The 19,353-nt window shown below is 41.6% G+C and overlaps 2 protein-coding genes and 1 long non-coding RNA gene across 3 annotated transcripts in view; all 3 read left to right on the top strand.

Annotated features, from left to right (window-relative positions):
* LOC101849298 (F-BAR and double SH3 domains protein 2) overlaps positions 1-7,201 on the top strand; it is an 81,716-nt gene extending 74,515 nt beyond the window's left edge. The window contains exons 22-24 of the mRNA XM_013084021.2: positions 2,589-2,632; positions 4,774-4,790; positions 7,124-7,201. Of these exons, the coding sequence (XP_012939475.2) occupies positions 2,589-2,632; positions 4,774-4,785 (56 nt within the window). The 3' untranslated portion in view covers positions 4,786-4,790; positions 7,124-7,201. The remainder of the gene's footprint in view (positions 1-2,588; positions 2,633-4,773; positions 4,791-7,123) is intronic.
* Positions 6,344-8,341, top strand: LOC118477879 (putative cyclin-dependent serine/threonine-protein kinase DDB_G0272797/DDB_G0274007). The gene is made up of 2 exons (XM_035970437.1): positions 6,344-6,360; positions 7,309-8,341. The coding sequence occupies exons 1-2, from the start codon at positions 6,344-6,346 to the stop codon at positions 8,339-8,341; spliced, it is 1,050 nt and encodes a 349-aa protein (XP_035826330.1).
* A 4,140-nt stretch (positions 8,342-12,481) lies between these two features.
* LOC106012126 lies at positions 12,482-18,991 on the top strand. Its single transcript, XR_001184948.2, has 2 exons — positions 12,482-13,375; positions 16,188-18,991. It is a non-coding gene; the product is annotated as an uncharacterized LOC106012126 (long non-coding RNA).
* The last annotated feature ends 362 nt before the right edge of the window (positions 18,992-19,353 follow it).

Below are 19,353 nucleotides of genomic sequence, written 5' to 3'. Positions count from 1 at the left end.
TATCATGGGTCAAACATTGCTTATTAATTCTGTCACTGGACTGATTCAGGCTGTGAGGAGTTAACAATTTCCTTCGATGGATGTGTATAGCTTGCTAGCGAAGAGTTGGCTTTAGAGGATCTTAGACAGCTTGGGACTGCTAGGAAATGGTGCAGCGACTTATTGTACACTTTTGACTGTCGGTCTCTGTGTATTGCCTCTGATGCTACTTGGGTGCATGAAGTTTGTACAGACTTAAGAGATGGGACTGTTATGAACACTACTCTTCGCATGAAGCTTAAGAGCAGCTGTAGAAGATGAGATTTATGAACACAACTCTTTGGGAAAACGTGAGATAGAAAAGTGATAATGCTTAAATGTTGTGCTCCATTTTCTTTTAGTAGTTGGTAGAAAACATTGTTTCAGTAAACACTTCTGTATACCTCATGTTGAGGTATTTCACAACTAGTTAGCACTGCACAGCCAGGTGGTGCGCCAGTGTGTCTGTTGTGTGTCTAACTTCATTGTTGTGTGTCGAAATACGAGGTTTGTAAGACAGATGAAGGAAAAACTGTTATTTCGAACAGGGCATTATCTTAATAGAAAACGCAAAATGTTTAATTCGTCTTAATCCGTTACTATTTTAAGAAGAGCAATTAGATTAGGACTAATTGATGTGTCTCATCGAACTCTGCTACATTTTCATTTTTCACAATTTTGACCTACAACAATGTTGAGTGATAGGTATATGTGTGTCATGTGGTTGTGTCTGGAATGTTTGGCTGTGGTAGCTAGCACTCTGTTCTTAATACCTACGCCGGCCGCAGCAAATAACTGACTTTTTTTCTCTGAGCTTGATGACCTGTTTCAACTCTGACCTCTAACTCCAAAGGTGTTTGCGGTTTTGTTCTTTCTTCCGTAACTCTGTACATAATCTTTGGACTAACTCGTGTACTACGTTTACTACTGGCTAGACATTTTTACAATAGATTTCTTACTGCCATATAGTATTTCCCTTAAAGTGTGTAAGATTTTTATCAGCAGTGAATCCTTAGATTACAAAGTTGTTTTTAAAAAAAGATTTTTTTTAACAGTTTCTGATATTTGAAACAACACTGTTTTAATTAGTGGCATGGTCATTTGCATTGTTCTTTTAATTAATGAGCTGTTTTTGACATTTTACAATTTATCCCTTGACTTTTTAACTTGCCTTTGTGCGTGCATCGTGTTAATGGTTTAGAAAAGTTGAAAGGAGCCTTAAACCTACACAATGACCAGGGAAGCAAAAGACATGTCGCCGGCCATCTGTGAAAATGTATTACGCCCAAAATTTTGATATTTCTTTTAATTGCAGTTTTTTAATCTTTGGTATTTGTTGCGTGAGCCGGAGAAATATTTGGTCGAAATTCAAATTCTAAATTTGGAAAAAAGTAAGAAAAAACACATATATAAGTAGGTACAATTGCTAGAAGAATTAAAGTTGTTTTTTTCTCTTTCCTAAAATATTTTACTGTCTGGGCTTAGTACATTTAAATAGCTAGCCAATGATGTGTATGATGGTAGTCAAGGTTTCTGTGGTAAAGCTTTGACTTGGTAACAGTTTGTGGATAACATGTCCTCACGCTCATTCCATAATTGCCTTTGTCTCTCTCTCTCTCTCTGGGTTTTTTGGGGGTTTTTTTTTTTTAATTTATCATTACGTAAGTCATTTTCAGGACAAACTGAGCTATGGCGTCTTATAGATAATTTGATTTGTTCCCCAGATTTCAGTCAAAAGTTGTTTAAACTTATGAATTTTTATTAAACCAAAAAAAAAAAGTTATTAGAAGAACTATTTGTGTCGTATCTGTTTTGTAAGTGCAAAAGTTTTTGTTATTTTCTCAAAACACCAAAAAAAATGAGGTATGTAATTATTGAATGAGCGTGACGATGTGGTGTGTTGTTTTGTTGCTAAGTAAGATGATGTACCATAGCTCCTATCATAATGAGAGACGTCTGCTTGAGATTTTGTGAGACTTGAGTTATATATGAAGAGCATGCAGAAAATGGCGAGTCTTTGGCATAATTGGTTAGGACATATCCCAACGTTGATAACTTTGTTTGTTGGTTGTTGTTTTTTGTTTGTTTGTTTTGGTTTTTTTAATGTGAGATTTTATTTTATTATTTGGGGAGAGGAGGGGGGTGGGGTGGGGGTGATCTTCACTGGTTCAAGCAAAAAGAATGAATAAAAGCTTCTCCCTGACACCTTAAGTTTTAATGTTTTAATAATCAATTGAAGTTCAAGTACAGTTTTCTTTTCCTGATGTAAACCTCAGGAGTTTGTTAGACGTGGCTCCAGTCTCAGACTGGGACAAGAGTCTGTGGAAGCGGATAGACTCGGATAATTTGGATGTTATCGGGGGAAAATGACGCTAATATTTTTTTCTCTTTTCTTCCTTTCTCTTTTTCCTCCTCTTATCCCCCCTGCCCTGCCCCATGGTCCCTCCCGCCCGCCCACCCACCCACGCACCCGCCCCCACCACCCCAATCACTCCTCCATTATGACGACACTTACGCTCCTCGTCTCTGTCGCTGTGTGCGGTGGTCCCTTGGTCCGTCTGGCCCGGCAGACACATCGCCCGGAGAGGACAGCACCACGCCCACTGCTGATCAGGTGAGTCCTACTTCTTTACTTTCCCCTCAGTTATTTGGTCGCTTTTAAGGACAAGCAGGCTAACCCAGATTTGGGGGGTTACCAGAAATCTTGACCTACGCCAAAAGTGGGCATTGCTCTACCTACAGGAGAAGTTTGGTTTCACTGGTGTGTATATATTTATTTGGTTATAGAGAAAATTCTCCTTGTCTTTTAAAGAAACTGAACAAGGGGCAAAAACTTTATCTTCCGTTTTCTCAAAACAACATTTTTCAGGATAGCCCCTTTGTGCCTAAAAATGACCATTTCTGTCTGTCTACCCCCCGGGGCAGTGCCACTGACTGTAGTGTCTTTAGGCCATTCCCAAAGGGGGGACATTTCTCGTTCAAGCACAGTAGAATTGTAAATGGGCTGACTCATGTCACGCTCATAACTGCCTGATCTACAACAGGGAACTGCTGCTTTTTCTTTCCTAATCCTTACTATTGTCGTTTTCTTCTACTTCTTTTGTATGTTTGTCACTCTCTTGTGACCTGCTATTTTTGGGGTGCCTTGATAGTTGAAGCAGACCTTGTGCTGTTGAAGCTAGAGAGGTGAGCAGAGTAAGTCTGATTCCCTGTAAAGACTTCTCTGTTGACACCCGCCCCGTGGCGCTCATATGACCTTATGCTGTTGGGAGCACCGAAAAACCCTCTACTAAAATTTTTTTTAATATATATATTTCTGTGTCTTACTTTGTCCCAGCACTAAAAGACCATTATTGTGTCGATGTGCTAGTTTTTTTTACTCAAACTCAAAAAAGCTAAATTTGTATTTACAGCAGTGCTCATGTCTTGACAATCAGTCTGTCTGTCTGTCGTTTGGCGATGTGCGTGCCCAGGTGGGTGGGTGGGTGGGTGTTGAGAGCACCACTGGCGGGAGCCACTTCTTTACCAGCTCTCTTTGATTTACTTCTGTCTCTCTTTCTTTTTCCGAGAACTAAGTAACCATTGTGGATGGTTGGAGGGTGCTCTGATGCAGTTTACTGCTCCTTTCCTATCAAATGTCTACCATCCTTATCTCCCCTCTGCAGGTGGTTAGCAGGTGCTCTAGTGAGATTTGCTCCTTTTTTTTCCTATCGAACGTCTACCTTCCTGATCTCCCCCTCCTTCTTGTTTGTGTTTGTTACTCGTTTGTGACACCTCCAATCTTCAGCACTTATATATGATGAACTTATTGTGTTGCAAGTGCTGTAAAACTGTTACTAAAAGGAAACTTGAGTGGCCATTGTCTTGTCTGTGTGTGGGTTTTCTCTACTTTTTACCTGCCCTGTGCATGTTGCTTGCACTGTTTGCAACTGAATATTTTGTTTGTCTGTGCGCGTCCTTGTTCACATGTGTGGTGTGCTTGTGTGACATGTGTTGCGTATTGTTAAGTGTATGTGATGGGGTGATTTATGTATGTGCTCACCTGTCTTCTGTGCACCTGTGAGACTTATTGTGTTGTGTGTGTGAGTGTGTGTGTGTGAGTGAGTGTGTGTGTGTGTATTGTTTGTGTGTGAGAGTGTGTGTGTGTATTGTTTGTGTGTTAGAGTGTGTGTGTGTGTTTTGACATGTGCGTACTGCCCTGTGCCACTGACCAGAATGCATTTTTACTTCCTGACTTTCACATGAGTGAGTATTATTTCAACAGTGTGCACGTGCATTCACATGGGAATGTGTGCGTGGTGTTTCCGATACTTGTGCTTTCCCAAACTGACGAGGTGGAGAATGTGTTTTTGTTCCATCTCACTCCATGCTGTGAGAATGGCTAGAAAGTCATAGTATGTGTTTGTGTATTTCTTTGTGTTTAGCATGGCTATAAAGTCATAGTTTGTATTTGTGTCTTGTGTATTCCTTTGTGTTTGTATAATAATAGTGCAGTCTAATACTGACATGAGTGCATTATTTTTCCCCTCTCAGTCCATGCTGTGAAAAAGGATATTAAGTCGTTTTATATGTATGTATTTATTTGTATTCATAGAATAATAGTGTCTCCCTCTACTGACAGGAATGCATTTTTTTTCCGTCTCACTCCATGCAGTGAGAAAGGATATTATGTGTGTGTGTTTGTGTTTGTAGCATAATAATGCTGTCCCATACTGACTAGAATGCGTTTTTCTCCCTCCCTGTCCATGCTCTCAGAGTGAATGTTAGACAAGGTAAGTCCATACCTCATAGATTTGCTGTAACAAAGACAAACTATTATTAACCCACAGCTTGTGATGTAGACCTGCATGGATTTTTAACTCCTTGCAACCCACCGTGTGGCCGATCGGCATGCTGTTGTTTGATTCTTTCTTGTTTTGCTATTTTTCACGAGGGCTGTTTGGTTTTTTTTGGTGTATTTTTTTTTACACAGTATCGTTTGGCTTGGAAAATTCAAGGCTCATTGCGGGGTTTTTTTATTTTTGTCTTAGTTTGTTCAGACCTTTATTTAGTTCAAAAGCTAAATATCATTTGTCTGATTTGTAGTGCTAATATTATGTGTATTAGATCTAGTTCTTTCTGAAACTACTAGATTGAATTGATGGTTCATTTGGTTTGTTTTTTTGCTGTTGTTGTTTTTTTTTCTCTTAGTTCTATTGAACTTTTGCCTTTTTTTCGTGATTTAGAAATTCCCCCCATTTTGTTGGGTGGAATTAGCATTTCTCTTTCAGTGGTTTTGATTCAGGGATATGTAACTAGATGCAGAGGGGGAAATAAAGAAGAATCTGTTTATGTGACTTAACTTTTATATCTTAGTTCGTAGTTGCCCTAATTTTTTATTTTTAGCTTGCAGTCTTTCTCCCTAGATCAAAGTCTTTAGTTTTTGTGGACTCTTTTAGTCTTTTTCCCCCCAATCTTTCAATTTTACATGCCCACTAACACTTCTTGCTTATCTGGGACTTTATAGCTTTGTTTCAATCTTGTCTTTCACTAAATTTTACTAATTGCTTTTTTTTTCTTTTCTGTCTCTCACTAAATTTTACTAATAGCATGGGGAGGGGGGAGATTTTTGTTCTCTCTTGGCTCCCTTCTCATGCAAGCGAAATGACCGCTTCTCTTCTTCTGCTTGTCACTCTTGTCTCTTACGAATTTTTTCACCCTCCGTGGATGCAGCTGAAAGTTTTCATGCCTGTTTCGTTTTGACACTGTCTTTCGCATGCAATTGGTTTTTTTCCCCTGAATATTAGAATGTTCTCAGTTCACATTTGATTTTAAGCACATGATGTGCTTGATGAAGTTATGTCTGTTTCCTTTTCACATTAAGTTGGTCTGTTAAATAGACCCGTAATTTTCTGAGTTTGTTTTTTTTAAAGTGGATATGTGTCATGACTTTGAGCTTGTATTTAATTCTGTTTGCAGTTTTCCTTTTTCTCTCAAACAAATAGTTCAGGGTGATATTTGCTTTACATCTATTCCCCTTCCCCCTCCAGTCACAATTTCAATAATTCTACAGAAGCGAGTCGGTATGCGAATAATTTAAGAGCACCTAACAAAGGACAAGACACTCCCATAATTTCTAGAGTAGTCCCTGGATATCTAATGAGTTCTCAGCACCTGCAAAAGAATTGTGCCGCACCGTGTTTAGAATACATGAATGAATAAGTAAATAAATAAATGAATGTCATGAATAAATAAATAAAGAGCATTTGTATATAAAATATAATTTCAAAGCTCAATACAAATGCTATTTATTATTGTGAGTGCATGTCTGACACAAAGTCCCAGCATGTTTAAGAGCATTCTGTGAGTTGATCAAAGAGCCAGTGCATGTGTATGCTTAACCCTTTGAGCCCTAGCCACCGGTACACTGGGAGCGCGTAAGATTGCCTGTATGCCTAGCCACCGGTACACCGGGAGCACGTAAGATTGCCTGTATGCCTAGCCACCGATACACCAGGAGCGCGTAAGATTGCCTGTATGCCTAGCCACCGGTACACTGGGAGCACGTAAGATTGCCTGTATGCCTAGCCACCAGTACACGGGGAGCGCGTAAGATTGCCTGTATGCCTAGCCACCGGTACACTGGGAGCACGTAAGATTGCCTGTATGCCTTGCCATCGATACAACAGTGAGTGAGACCCCATCCCTAAAGTCTGCTGCGCCCCCCCGTGTGCGGGACAAAATGCGCACAGAGAACAGTGTTTACTATACAGGACGTTATTGATTATTTTTTTTATCTTTCCGAATTAAATGCTGGTAATGACGAGGACTACCTTGAGTGGGATATGGAATGTGATTTTGATGACAATATAAATGTGAGAGAAATATAGGCGTGAATAGCTCAGGATTACAGTCAGAGAGGCATGGTAGCCTCAGGAGGTCTAGGCTCAAAGGGTTAAGTTGTGGCATGTTATTATAAAGAGCGTGTGCTTTTACTGACTTTGATGCCAGTGGGCGTCAAAATAACATAAAGCCTGTTGTTCAGCTAGATTTTTCTTGGAGTGTATGTCTGTATTGTGCCGGACGTTTGAATCTCTGAAATGATTCCTGCTTCCTCTGTCCCCAGTACGAGAAGCGAGTTCGTTTCACCAACGGTCGTAGTGAGAGATCAGAGGCAGATGGCCAGCCCTTTACTCCTCCATCCATCACCACCACCACCACCATCATCAGCCAACAACAGCAACAACAACAACAGCAGCAGCAGCATTCCGCCCAGCAGCCACTGCTGCCCCAGCCACACATCTCCCTCAGCCAGGACAGCCTGGTGTTCCCCAGTCTGGACAGTTCCCCAAGCTCCGACCTGGCAGAGGTCACCCTGAGCAGCGACGGGCTCGCGGCCCCAACCCTCCCTGCCCACCAGCGCATCAGCCCGATCCTCCGACACAAGTCTTTGCCCAACAGACTAGACCAGCCCGCGACCACAGAGGGAGAGCTCAGCTGGCGAGTGAACAGCGACTGCATTCAGCAGCAGCAGTTTCAGCAACAGCAGCAGATGAGATGGCAGCTACAGCAGCAGCAGCAGTTGCGGCTCACCCCTCCCCATGGCCGACAGAACTCACAGTTGACTATGGCGTCTGTGACGACGGTCGCCCCACGCCTCCCTCCTCAGTCCTCACAGCCCAGTCCGTACCAGCAGCACTCCCTGGAAGAGATTCACCAGCTGCATCAGCTCCAGCAGCACCAGTACCACCACCAGCAGATGCTGCAGCAGCACCAGAGGCAACAGCAGCAGCATCAACAACAGTCCTCCCTGAATAGCAGCAGCAGCAGCCACGGCATTCCCCGGACCTCAGCAGCTGCCCCCCCTCAGACTTTGGCGTTCTCACAGCGAGACCTTGACCTCGACCTGGCAAGTCTCGGCTTGTTCCCGTTGGGTCAACAAGAGAAGGCCAAGGAGTCCACCTCCGCCTTGGATTTGAAAGAAAAGCTGTTGCTGTACGTGCAGACTGAGATGGCCAGGCAGAACCAGAGTGCCATGGACCGGCTACACTCCTCCCCCTCCTCCTCCTCTTCCTACCCCTCCACTCCTGTGAAAGCCCCTCCTGCACAGCTGTACCACTCCCAACCCACTCCCCACCCCGCCCAGCCGTACGCTCATCGACATCAGCCGTCCCCCCAGCACAGACCCCAGCCACAGTCGCCCGGCCAGAGCCACGGTGCTCAGCACAAAGCCGTCGGCGCCTCGTCTCTGACGCGACATCGCGGGGCTGGAGACAAGAAACCGCTTTGTTTCAATGAGGACACGGATGATGATTGGGAGGAAGGGGAGGAGTCTCTTGTATGATGTAGGAGGAGTCTCTTATATGATGGGGGAGGAGTCTCTTATATGATGTGGAAGGAGTCTCTTATATGATGTGGGAAGAGTCTCTTGTATGATGTGGGAGGAGTCTCTTATATGATGTGGGAGGAGTCTCTTATATGATATGGGAGGAGTCTCTTATATGATGTGGGAGGAGTCTCTTATATGATGTGGGAGGAGTCTCTTATATGATGTGGGAGGAGTCTCTTATATGATATGGAAGGAGTCTCTTGTATGATGTGGGAGAAATCTCCGATATGATGTGGGAGGAGTCTCCGAGTCTCCAATATGATCCCTGGTATGATTTAGGAAGTCTTTGGTCTTATTTGAGGTGTCAAGCCTTTGGTCGGACGTGGGAAGATTTGTTTGAGAGGTGTCGCCAATCTGATTTGGGAGGGGTGGCTCGTCTGTTGCAGGCAGGATTGTTGACCCGATGTGGAAGGGGCAGGCAGCAGGGTTTGAGCAAGAGATTTTTGTGCAATATGGAGGAGAGGAAAGATTTGGTTTGTCCGTTCAAAGTGGGAGAGGGGGCTTTCTGTTCAAGTGTGAAGAATAAGGGCTTTTAATGCTCCTCCACCTACTTTGAATTCATGAGGGAATGAGGGTTTGGCCTCCTTTGAGTCTCCGCTTCCTGTGTGTATTTTGTCTTCCTGTTTGAGAGTAAGACAAAGGCAGCTCTTCGGGATGCTGAGGAAGAGTGCGGTGAAGGAAAGGGCTGTGTGGCCTTCTATCGAATTCTGAGAAAGGATCAGTTCTATAATTGTGCTGCAGCAGCTGTTTTCACCTCACAAATGTTGATGTAGACACCGTATAAGCTCGGTGCTCATGTTGGATTACGTATGTGCGCACTTGCATATAAATATGTATATGTGCCTGCATAATACGTTTGCTCATTCTTTGGTTATTACGAGATTGGCTGTGACATTTTCAGGCTGAGCATATGTTGTTCTTGTTGTTGCTGTTGTTGCAGCTTGGCTGGCTGTCTGCCGTACCTCAATCATGGTGTTTTTACCTCCAGCGTGACTGGGCACGAGATGTCCAACTCTCACCTACCGCTGACCTCGCTGTTTGACGGACGCGTTGGTGGGCAATCGAGGCTACCTCCAGAACTCTGTGTGGAACGTTGCGGGAGGGTGGAAGGGTGTCCCTGTGGGTTGTTAGTTTGTGGTTGCTTCATGGGTAGCTTTTGTCCTCGGAGGGGGTGCTGTGTGAGAGGCGGTGCGAGAATTTTTTTGAGTGATTTCCCGTTTTTCAGGGAAGACTTTTCCACAATGGGGATGAGGAAGAGAAGAAAAAAAATGACAAACTTTGAGTCCAATAACTACAAAATCCTAGAGGGCTATATCTTGCAGTGGTACTGCACCGTAATTTTCAGAGTTAAAACTTTCAAGAGGCTCTGAGAAAGTTGTTACACAGAAGTTAACGGTTGCAAAAATGAAATTGGAAACTTAGAATGTGACTTTGTCTATTTCAGACCGTCCACAATTAATCAGGTTGTATAAAAGATGGCTTTGTTTTGGTTGCTAATCAAATTGCTGAGGAACTGTTGTAGGATACAGACAGTCTGAGAGAAAACTTAATACAGACTGTCTGAGAGAAAACTTAGGGAAGGTTCCAATGTGAAGGGTCGTCCCCCCCCCCCCCCCCCCCCCCCATGTAGCTACTCAAGTGTTTAGAAAGGTTTTAGAGACAGATTCTCACCTAGATGCTTCCATGGTGTGTGTCCTAGTTTGTTAGAAGGCATTGTACCTGTGTTTGTAGAGCCATGCACTGGTGTGTTAAGAGCTGTACATGAGGTGTGTTCCAGCTCTAAGTGTGTAGTTTGTGTGTTAGCGCCGTGGTAGACTGTGTACGTGTGTCGTATTGGTGGTGCAGGGTTGTTGTTCCATCACTGACCTGGTGCCCTGTGCTATGATATTGGAAGAAGTGACTGAAGCGAGTGTGTGTCTCTTGATAGTCGAAGCAGACTTTGTGCTGTTGAATCTAGAGAGGTGAGCAGAGTAAGTCTGATTTCGTGTAAGGATTTCTCTGTTGACACCCACCCCTTGGCACTCATATGACCTTGTGCAGTTGCGAGCGCCGTAAAACCCTCTGCTAAAAAAAAATTTTTTTAAAAGAGTGCGTCTTGGGCTGTGAATTTGTTATGAGGTAATTTTCCTACTTCCTGAAATTTCTGGATGAACGTTTCTTTTTTTTATGAAGCCCATATCCTGACCAGAAAGTTTTAAAAATCTGAAATTAGGATGACACTGATTTTTTTTTACTTTTAGGTGTTGTTTTGCTTGTTCTGTTCATCTTTTTAAAATTGAGTTTGGAGGGAGTTGGAAGGGGCAGGGGGGGGGGGTAAAGAGACATTCTGGTAAGGCATGTCAGAGATGTGAAAAGCTGTTTTTGCTAAGGCATAGACTGCGACTATAACTTATTCTGCTATGTGCGTCTACTGATGGCAGATGTGATGGATGTGTGCAAGTGTGGTTGAGAGTCTGTGGAGTTTTGATGATGATCCAGTCTGGTTAGGATGATGTTGTGTCAGGCTGTGATGATGTGCAAAGAAACCCTCCGGTCTTGATTCTATGTAAGTTGTACACATTCCAAAATGTGTGTGTGTGTGTGTGTGTGTGTGTGTGTGTGTGTGTGTGTGTGTGCGCACACATTGGTTGGTGTTTGTAGCTTACCTACAGATGAAAAATGCAAGTTTGTTTCTCTATCTTCACTCCACCTGGACATTTGGTTTTGCCTTTTGATGTTGTTGTTTTTATTTCCATTGTAAACTGGCCTGAGGTGGCTGTACCGCTGATCTGTATTTTATGTGAGAGAGTATTCCTTTCAGATCTGAGAACTGTTTTTTATTGTTTCAACAGTTACCTTTTTTTTTTTCTTTGCATTTACTCAGTGCAGTGTTCATTATTTTTGTATGTCCCAATGTGTATTTTATGGTAAAAAGTACGGTCTTCAGATCTGAGAACTGGTTCAGTAGTTTCAACAGTTAACTTTTTAAATATTTTTTTTGCCTTTGCATTTACTCTTTGTTCTTTATCTTCTCATCCTGATCTGTATTTTATACAACTTTTTTTTCTGGTATTCTCTTTGATGAATTATACAGCTGTGTTTAGCTTGTGTCCTGTCGTCTCCATTCTAAACAGATGATGTGGCAGGCAAGGCTGTTGGAGGGTGCTGCTAGTATGTCCGACCTCTTTTCTTCCCCCCCCTATGGTTATTTCTGGTTGCCTGTCTTACCTTTTCCTTTCCACTTTCCCAGCACTAATTGGCCATTGTTGTGTTCATGTGTTCTTCTCTTTACTCAAACACACAAAAGAAAGGCTAACGTAGATTCTAGTTTGTATTTTGTCTGTAGCTTGTACCATGAAACTGTCCTCGTCAGTTGCTCCTTCTTTCCTATCAAACATCTATCGTCCTTATCTCCCCTTCTTCTTTTTTATATTTGTTACTCTCCTGTAACACCTCTAATCTTCTGGCGCTCATATGACCTTATGCAGTTGCGAGTGCCATAAAACTCTATCTGAAACTAAAACTAAATGACACATTCTACTGTGTGGATGATTGGAGGACGCCACTGATAGAGGTCCTACTTCATTTCTTTCCACTCTGTTGTTTCTCTCTGTCTCTTTTCCCCTTTCTGTTATTGTGTCAATTCAATATGCTTCTCTTTGCTCAATCTTCATCACATTCTACTTCCCTGACATTTGGCCAGAAGGAGGAAGTTGAGCAGCGAACAGACTGATAAACATACATGTACTAGCAGTCGTCACTGTTTGCAGTCCTCTCATTGTGTCTGTCTAGTCTTTGACAAGGAAAAAGGTGTACGCGATTCTGTACAAAAGTGCATCTTTTTTATTTTCAAGCAGATTGATTTTGTTCGACTATCTGAATTTGATATGTTGTGTCTCTTATTTTCATTCTGTGGCCACGCATTTGGGTTTTTTGACTGTCTGCCTAAGTGTTGATGGTATATTCTGGACGAAAAGTTTCATTATAACTTGCACGTCTCAGGTTGTTTAGACCTTTTGTAAGTGAGAAAGTGAGTAATGTGTGGGCTTATATTTGTTACTGTGTGGTGCGCCTTGTACCTGGCTGTTTAGTAAGTGAGCGTGTTCAGATGGGAGTGTGCAGGATGCCTGAGATTGTGTACACCTGTCAAAGCTTTGAATGAGTGGGTGGAGGCTGGGGTCCTATACTGGTAAACTTGTGTTGTGCTCAGAGATGTGAGCAGCGAGATGAGATCTGATGGATGTTTTTACCTTTTGAGTTCTCCCGATATTTTAGTGGCTGGTTTCTCGTGATGTCGTTGCTATCACAAGGCTGTGACTGGGGGTACTCTTTATATTGCGTTTGAACTACCCATATTTTGCTTTGTTTTAGAAAAGCAGATGTGCCTAAAATGAGGAAGACTGGTACAGACATGATAAAATGTATATTGCCCAATGGTTTGGGTGTTTTTCATCAGGGTTTTTTTTGTTTGTTTGTTGTTTTTTTTGTTTAGTAATTTAGTCTTGAGAATGCAGAAGGTTAGATGCTGAGGATTTTTTTGTTTTGTTTTTTCTGTTCAGAAATGAATATCTTTTACAGAACTGACTTCAAGAGGTGCATTTAACTGTACAGTCTAGTACCAACATAGTGAAATCGGTGGGATACAGAAGTCTGTTAACTATGTACGAATTAGGCCTATATGTATACACATGTGTGAGAAACAATTCTGGATTTGAAAATCTGTTGGTTATATGCGTTTTTTTCGCTAACACGGTGTTCACTATGTGCGTGCTAGACTGTATTGTGTATATAATATTTATACATATATATATATATAATTGATGTCTGGTTGTTCCAGTATGTTCTCAGAACACAGGTCTTGTTGGGTGCTGGTGTGTAGGACAATCCCAGTCCTGGGCCGGCCGTGGAGACGTCTGACGGTCAAACTTTGTCAGCGAGCTAGTCAAGTGTACTGAGCTCACAGAGCACAATTGTGTCAGGAGAGAGAAAAAGCTGCTTCTTTCTTGAAGCGTGAGTCTTTTGTTACTTTTCTTTTTTTTTCACATTTGGAATTTTAATTCGGACAAAATATTTTTGGAGCACATGCAACCAATACCACGTATTAACTCTTTTATCTCCGAGGGCGGTAAATCCACTATGCCAGGGCCTGTTTTTGGTGAAAATCTAAAAATGACAAAAGCGTCATTAAATCGAAACTAGCAAACCTATTTTGATAGTCCTTCATCTAATGAATGAACTTCCTGTAAAACAGACCTGTTTTCGGCAATTGCCGAAATGTAATTTAATGTCGAAGTCGCCGTAAAGGAATGTGCCCAAGCCGCTGTCGCCGACACAGATAAAGAGTTAATTTACTGGGGAAAAAAGAAAGGACCTTAATTTTTTATTTTGGGCTGATGCAATTTTTTTTTTTTTTTAATCAAAATTTTGGGCTTAGTACATCTGACCAACTGGTCAATGATTTGCTTTGTTGTTTTGTTCATTTCTTTATGATTTGCCATAATTTATCTCTGTATCCATTCCGCTGTATTCTGTTTGATGTGGGGCATAGTAGATGTAGAAGTAGAAGTGAGTCTGTTCCTTTAGATAACCACTTGTCTTAGTGGCAGGAAAACTTTTGTCTGTTCCTGTGGGTACCTGTACCTGAAAGTGTACCTCGTATTGTGAATGTATTGAGTTGTGTACAAGTTTGTCCCATTCTCTCGGCCTAAATTCAAAGTGCACGGATCAGAAAGCTGTGACATTTTATTTCATTCTACTCCCACCCCCCCCCCTATAGATCTGCTTTTCTAACTGAAAACAAACTGTAAAAAAGTTTCTAAGAGCTGATACTGGACTTGAGAGCTAAACAATTATATTATACAGAGATATATATATATATATATATATATATATATATATATATATATATATATATATCTATCTATATCTATATCTATATATATATATATCTGTAGCTGTGGTGTAGAAAAAGAGCAAGGGGGAAGTGAGAAGAGGTCCTTTGTACAGGTTGTGCGTGGTTGTCTTGGACAGGTGGCAGTCAGAGCAGGTTCGTCTGTACTTTGACGGTACTGCTCTCATTCTCTCTTTCATTCCCCCCCCGTCTTCCCTTGTGTGTTTCTAATTTGGTAATTTGGTTAGGGTCGCTAATGTCGTTATTTATTGAGCCTCTTCGGCTTTTTTTTTTGTGCTCACCACGATAACTATACATATATGAGGTTGGTTGGCGGGTGCTCTAGTGTGGTTTGCTCCTTTTTTCCTATCAAATATCTATCGTCCTGATCTCTCCTACTTCTTTTCTGTGTTTGTTACTCTCTTATAACACCTATGATCTTCGACACTTATATATGACATTATTGTTTTGCAAATGCCGTAAAACTTTTACTGAAACTAAACTGTACATGTGCTTGATGATGGAACAACTGGAGAGTTTGCCATGACACTTTTGACTATCTTGCAGTTTTATCTTCACGCCATGCTTGGGTGGGCCGGCCATCCTGTGTGTATTTCTCTGTGGACGCCTTGTGTTTCAACCACTGAGTTAGATTGTCGTGAGAACCCTGGCGTGTTGTTCTGTCTCAGAGTGTCTCTTCCACTTCTGTTCTCTGTCGCTACGTTTTAGTCTGTACTGATGAGTGGGTGGTTGGAGGATGCTACTGGTGGGTCCTACTTCTTGTCTTTCCCCTGATTCTTTCTGTCTGTCTGTCTGTCTGTCTGTCTGTCTGTCTGTCTGTCTGTCTGTCTGTCTGTCTGTCTGTCTGGGGTTTTTTTTCAAAGCTGTTATTGATTGTTATAACACTGATGAGCTTCTCTTTACTCAAATTAAAGTTCCAGGGGAAATGTGACCATTGTCATGCAGTCTGGCCACCCTAGGCTAATCTTCAGCACTTGCATGATCTATTTGTGTAGCAAGTGTCGTGAAACTTTTACTAAATCTAAACTTAAACTGTGTACATTTTCTTTTCATTCATCTTTAAGGAATGAATTGAGGATGGAGTAGAAAGCAGCACAAGTGACTTGCCTTTGTAGTCTTTGTAGAGTATGTCCCAGAAGGGGACGGCTGAAGGTGTCAATGTTTTGCTATATCTGTTATACTTGACTGTGTTAAGTGAATGTTACCCGCACTTGGCCAATATCTGTCTGTCTCATCCTGGTCTCTTCCCTCGCTCTTCTTTGAAGGCTAGCGTTTTACGTCCTCTTTTCTCTACATTTGAAATTGACCCATTACTTTTTCTGCCACTGGCATGATCCTTCTTTTATTTTCCTGTAAGTAAGTTCAGATTCAAAATTGAACCAGAAAATGCCCAATTGGAATAAAAACCTTTCATTCCAGGTAGCTCTATTGCTTAAGATGAAAGGGCTTTTCAGTCTTTTTTCAAATTTCTGTGAAGATAGAATATTTTGACATGTAGTCTTTGAGGCTATGAGTCGTCTTTGAGCGGGGAATAGCTGTGTGAGGGTTCCCGACTGACTGTGGTCCACTGTTTGCTGGTCAGTTTGTACAGACCTGTTCAATGTGTGTCTTCGCTAGTTCTAATGCATTCATGTCTATGTATCATTTGTTAGATATGGCAGCTCTGTATACTCTTTCATAACGTCGCTGTCGAAAAAGAAAAAAGAAAAAGTGAGTAACTCCGATATTCTTCAAACTCGCCCTACTTTAAATAAGTGGGGTCAGAACGGGTGCAGTTACTCATTTTTTCAATGACAATGAGGATATTTCTCGTTATACCTGAGATTTTTTAATAGCTTGACGTTGAATGGAACTTTTGATGATGAAATCCCCAGACCACCTCACTTTCTTTCCCCTGTCGTCTGTTCCTAGGAAAGTGTTCTCTGGTGTTCTGTTGCCGTGTAGCTCCGTCCTGGAGCTGTAGATGCCTGTCTGACGCGAGTCTAGTCCTCACTCTCATGGAGAAGAAGTCTATGCAGTTTTCTTTTTTTTTTACCGTATTATGTCAGATCTGTTGCTACGTTTTGTAGCAATTGTTTTTGGTTGTTCTCATTTTGTACATTGTACCTTGATATGATGGAATTTTCTGCCATGACAAGTGTTTTGATTGTTTATGCTGATGTTTCCTATTTCCCGACTCTCGGGGCTCTACTAGATGTACTGCTTTATTTTACCCGTCTTTTTCACCGAGCTGCACATTTTTGTCTGGGTTCTATGCAGAAATCTGCACTGGTACGGTAGTAGGTTTGTCGTTATTTGCCACTTTGACCACTGTGCACATCTGTCGTTGTCTTTCCTTGCTACGCTAACGACGTTCTTAATTATGCTTCTATTTATTTTAATATCTTTTTTTTTTAATTCACAGATCTGACAAGGGGGTTAAGTACACTTTGGTACAGTATTTTTAATTATGGAAGAATGACTTCTAATTTTTCACCTATAAAAATGTTTGAACAAAGCGTTTTCTCCCATTAAAACTGACTGCTTGCGCGTTTCCTAATTTGGCGCCTTCCCCTCCCCCTGATTTTCCACACATGACTTACAGAGAGGAACAGGGACAGGCTTCTTTTGTTCACTTGTCTATGATATGGGGGAAGAGAGGGGGAGGTTCGCAGACTTTCTACCATAATGGTCCTTCTGTTCACATTCACACTGGAGCTCTTATCGGCAGTTTTGTAGAAGACTGCGGCGTGAACCATTTTGAAAAGTGACATGTGACAGAATCTTACACTGGCCGTTCATTATGTGGTGACTAGATAATGAGTTCAGAGAAGCCAAAGACGCTCGCATCTTCACGGTCTTTGTCTCTGTGGAGAGCTTCAAATCAGCATTAAATTCCATTTCAGCGAGAGTACATTTTTTTAAATATGCTTTTGTGTAAGGAAAGAAAGTGACGGCTTAAGGGAGTGACTGTTTCCATTACATGCTGACCATTGTAGGAAACATGGGATTGGTGATTTTTTTTTTTTTAAATTGAGACATTTTCATCGAAGCAATCTGTGTTTTACAGTATTTTCCTTCATGTGTGGGTATGGCCTTGCATGTTTTTATTGAAGCCAAAACAAGAATGTGTGGTTAGAACATCTCTTCATTTGTCGGGCTGATATGCATTTAGTGTGTGTGTATATATATATATAGAGAGAGAGAGAGAGAGAGAGAGCTGTAGACAGGACTGTTCACTTCACCGTTGTCATGTCAATAATTTTCTGGAGAGATCCACACTCTCGTGTTTTGTTTACTTTGCCTGACTCTCATGCAAAGCTCTCAACAACTGTTCCATCTAGCTTTCACTAGTACTGGGGATGTCGGAAAAAAATCTATGCATTTTTCATGTGCATTCTACAGTCAGCACTGATGACACAAACACAGAAAATTGGAAATCAGGGATAGCTCTTACAATATGCCATTCCCCAACTAGATATCTCTTTAATGTTTCGTTAAACTGTTTACCATACCCGAAATAATAGATGTATGGCAAACACTTTAGATGTATGTCAAACACGTAATTTGCCAATCCCCTACGTGTTTGAGTTGTCCGTGCTCGACTGTATTTTTTAAATTCTAGTGTAGCTGATTGTTGAATGTGTAGCCTCTGTTGGATCTGTTACTTGGTAGCTTTTTTGTCTGAAGTGAAAAGAGCACCAGGATCTGTGGTGTAGCGGTTAGGCACTTCGCCATCGCACGCAGAAGACCCGAGTTTGATTCCTGAGAGGAGAGAGTTTTTGTCTAGCAAATTGGGTCTTTCTGTTGGGATGCTGTGTGTCCCTCTCAGTTCTAGTTAGCCCTGACTGGTCAGGTCAAAGCCCGCTTCCTGAATTATCTAAATTGTGTGGATGGGGATGTAAAACACCTACGGTACATTAGAAATGGAGAGCTTATATAAAATTATATAAATCTATCCAGTTTCTTTTTGGGGCTTGTAGTTTTCAAAGAGAGAAAATCACTGAACTACTACTTGTACAAGACAAGCTGTGGTATATAGGGGTTTCAAGGAGTTTGTAGTTGGCTTTGGGGTTTTACTCAGCAAGAAAGCGACTTCAGACTTTACTTTTGGGAGAGAAAAAAGGGTATCGGGGATAATTGTTTGTAAACTCAAGCATGGGGTAATTTTCCGTAATTTATTCTATATTTATATATATAGAATGAGCTCAACACGAAGTGCAGACACACAATAGCTTTGGGGAGGTCGTATGTTGTCATAAGTCTTGCTTCTTTTTCTCTGTCTGTGGAGTTAGTTCTCAGACTTGGCAAAAGATTCCTTTTCCCTTTTCCTCACATAGACCTAGCTAGATATGTCTTTCTATGTCCTGTTGTTCCGTCAGTGTGTAGAAGTTTTGCAAAGATGTTCCTCACTCACTCTCATTGTAGAAGTAGTGGTTATTGTCGCCCATCTCTCCATCGATCGGTGTGGTGTGTTTTAGCGCCAAGGAGACGGCTCGCCTCAGTCTCTCCATCGATCGGTGTGGTGTGTTTTAGCGCCAAGGAGACGGCTCGCCTCAGTCTCTCGGCCATGACTGTATGTTCTCTGTGTTTTCGCTGTGGTTTCTCATGCATATTATGAATTATTATGTAATGTGCTGTTTCATGGTAACAGCTTTTTTTTTTTTGTAAAATGTTTTACCTCGCGATGAAATATCTTGTCATGTAGAAATAAATTACAGATAGCTACAGACGCAGACTTTTGCCTTGTTGTGTTTCTTCTATATGTGTGTAGTAGTGTAGACAAGATCATGGATTGGTTACTTGATCCAATAAGCTTTTGACTCAAGTTTCCTCCACACGGATTATGTGTAATTATTGTAATGTTTTATGCACCCATAGACACAATTTGGATTATTTAAGAGGCGGGCTGCTTCGACTCTGTCAAGGTCAACTGATGCTGAGTGGGGGGACAATATCTCAGCAGACAGACGGAGATGTTTGATACAAAACTTTCCCACACAAGAATTGTACCCACGTCTGCTTTTGACAGACTTCATACTTCAAAAAGTGTTTAAAATTAAGAGAAGTTCGTTGTCATGATCTTATCTTTTTAGTT

Source organism: Aplysia californica, unplaced genomic scaffold (assembly GCF_000002075.1).
Source record: "Aplysia californica isolate F4 #8 unplaced genomic scaffold, AplCal3.0 scaffold00268, whole genome shotgun sequence".
In the NCBI taxonomy this organism is placed as follows: domain Eukaryota; kingdom Metazoa; phylum Mollusca; class Gastropoda; order Aplysiida; family Aplysiidae; genus Aplysia; species Aplysia californica.
The sequence above is the reverse complement of the archived record's forward strand: the minus strand, read 5'-3'. Positions and strand labels throughout refer to the sequence as shown.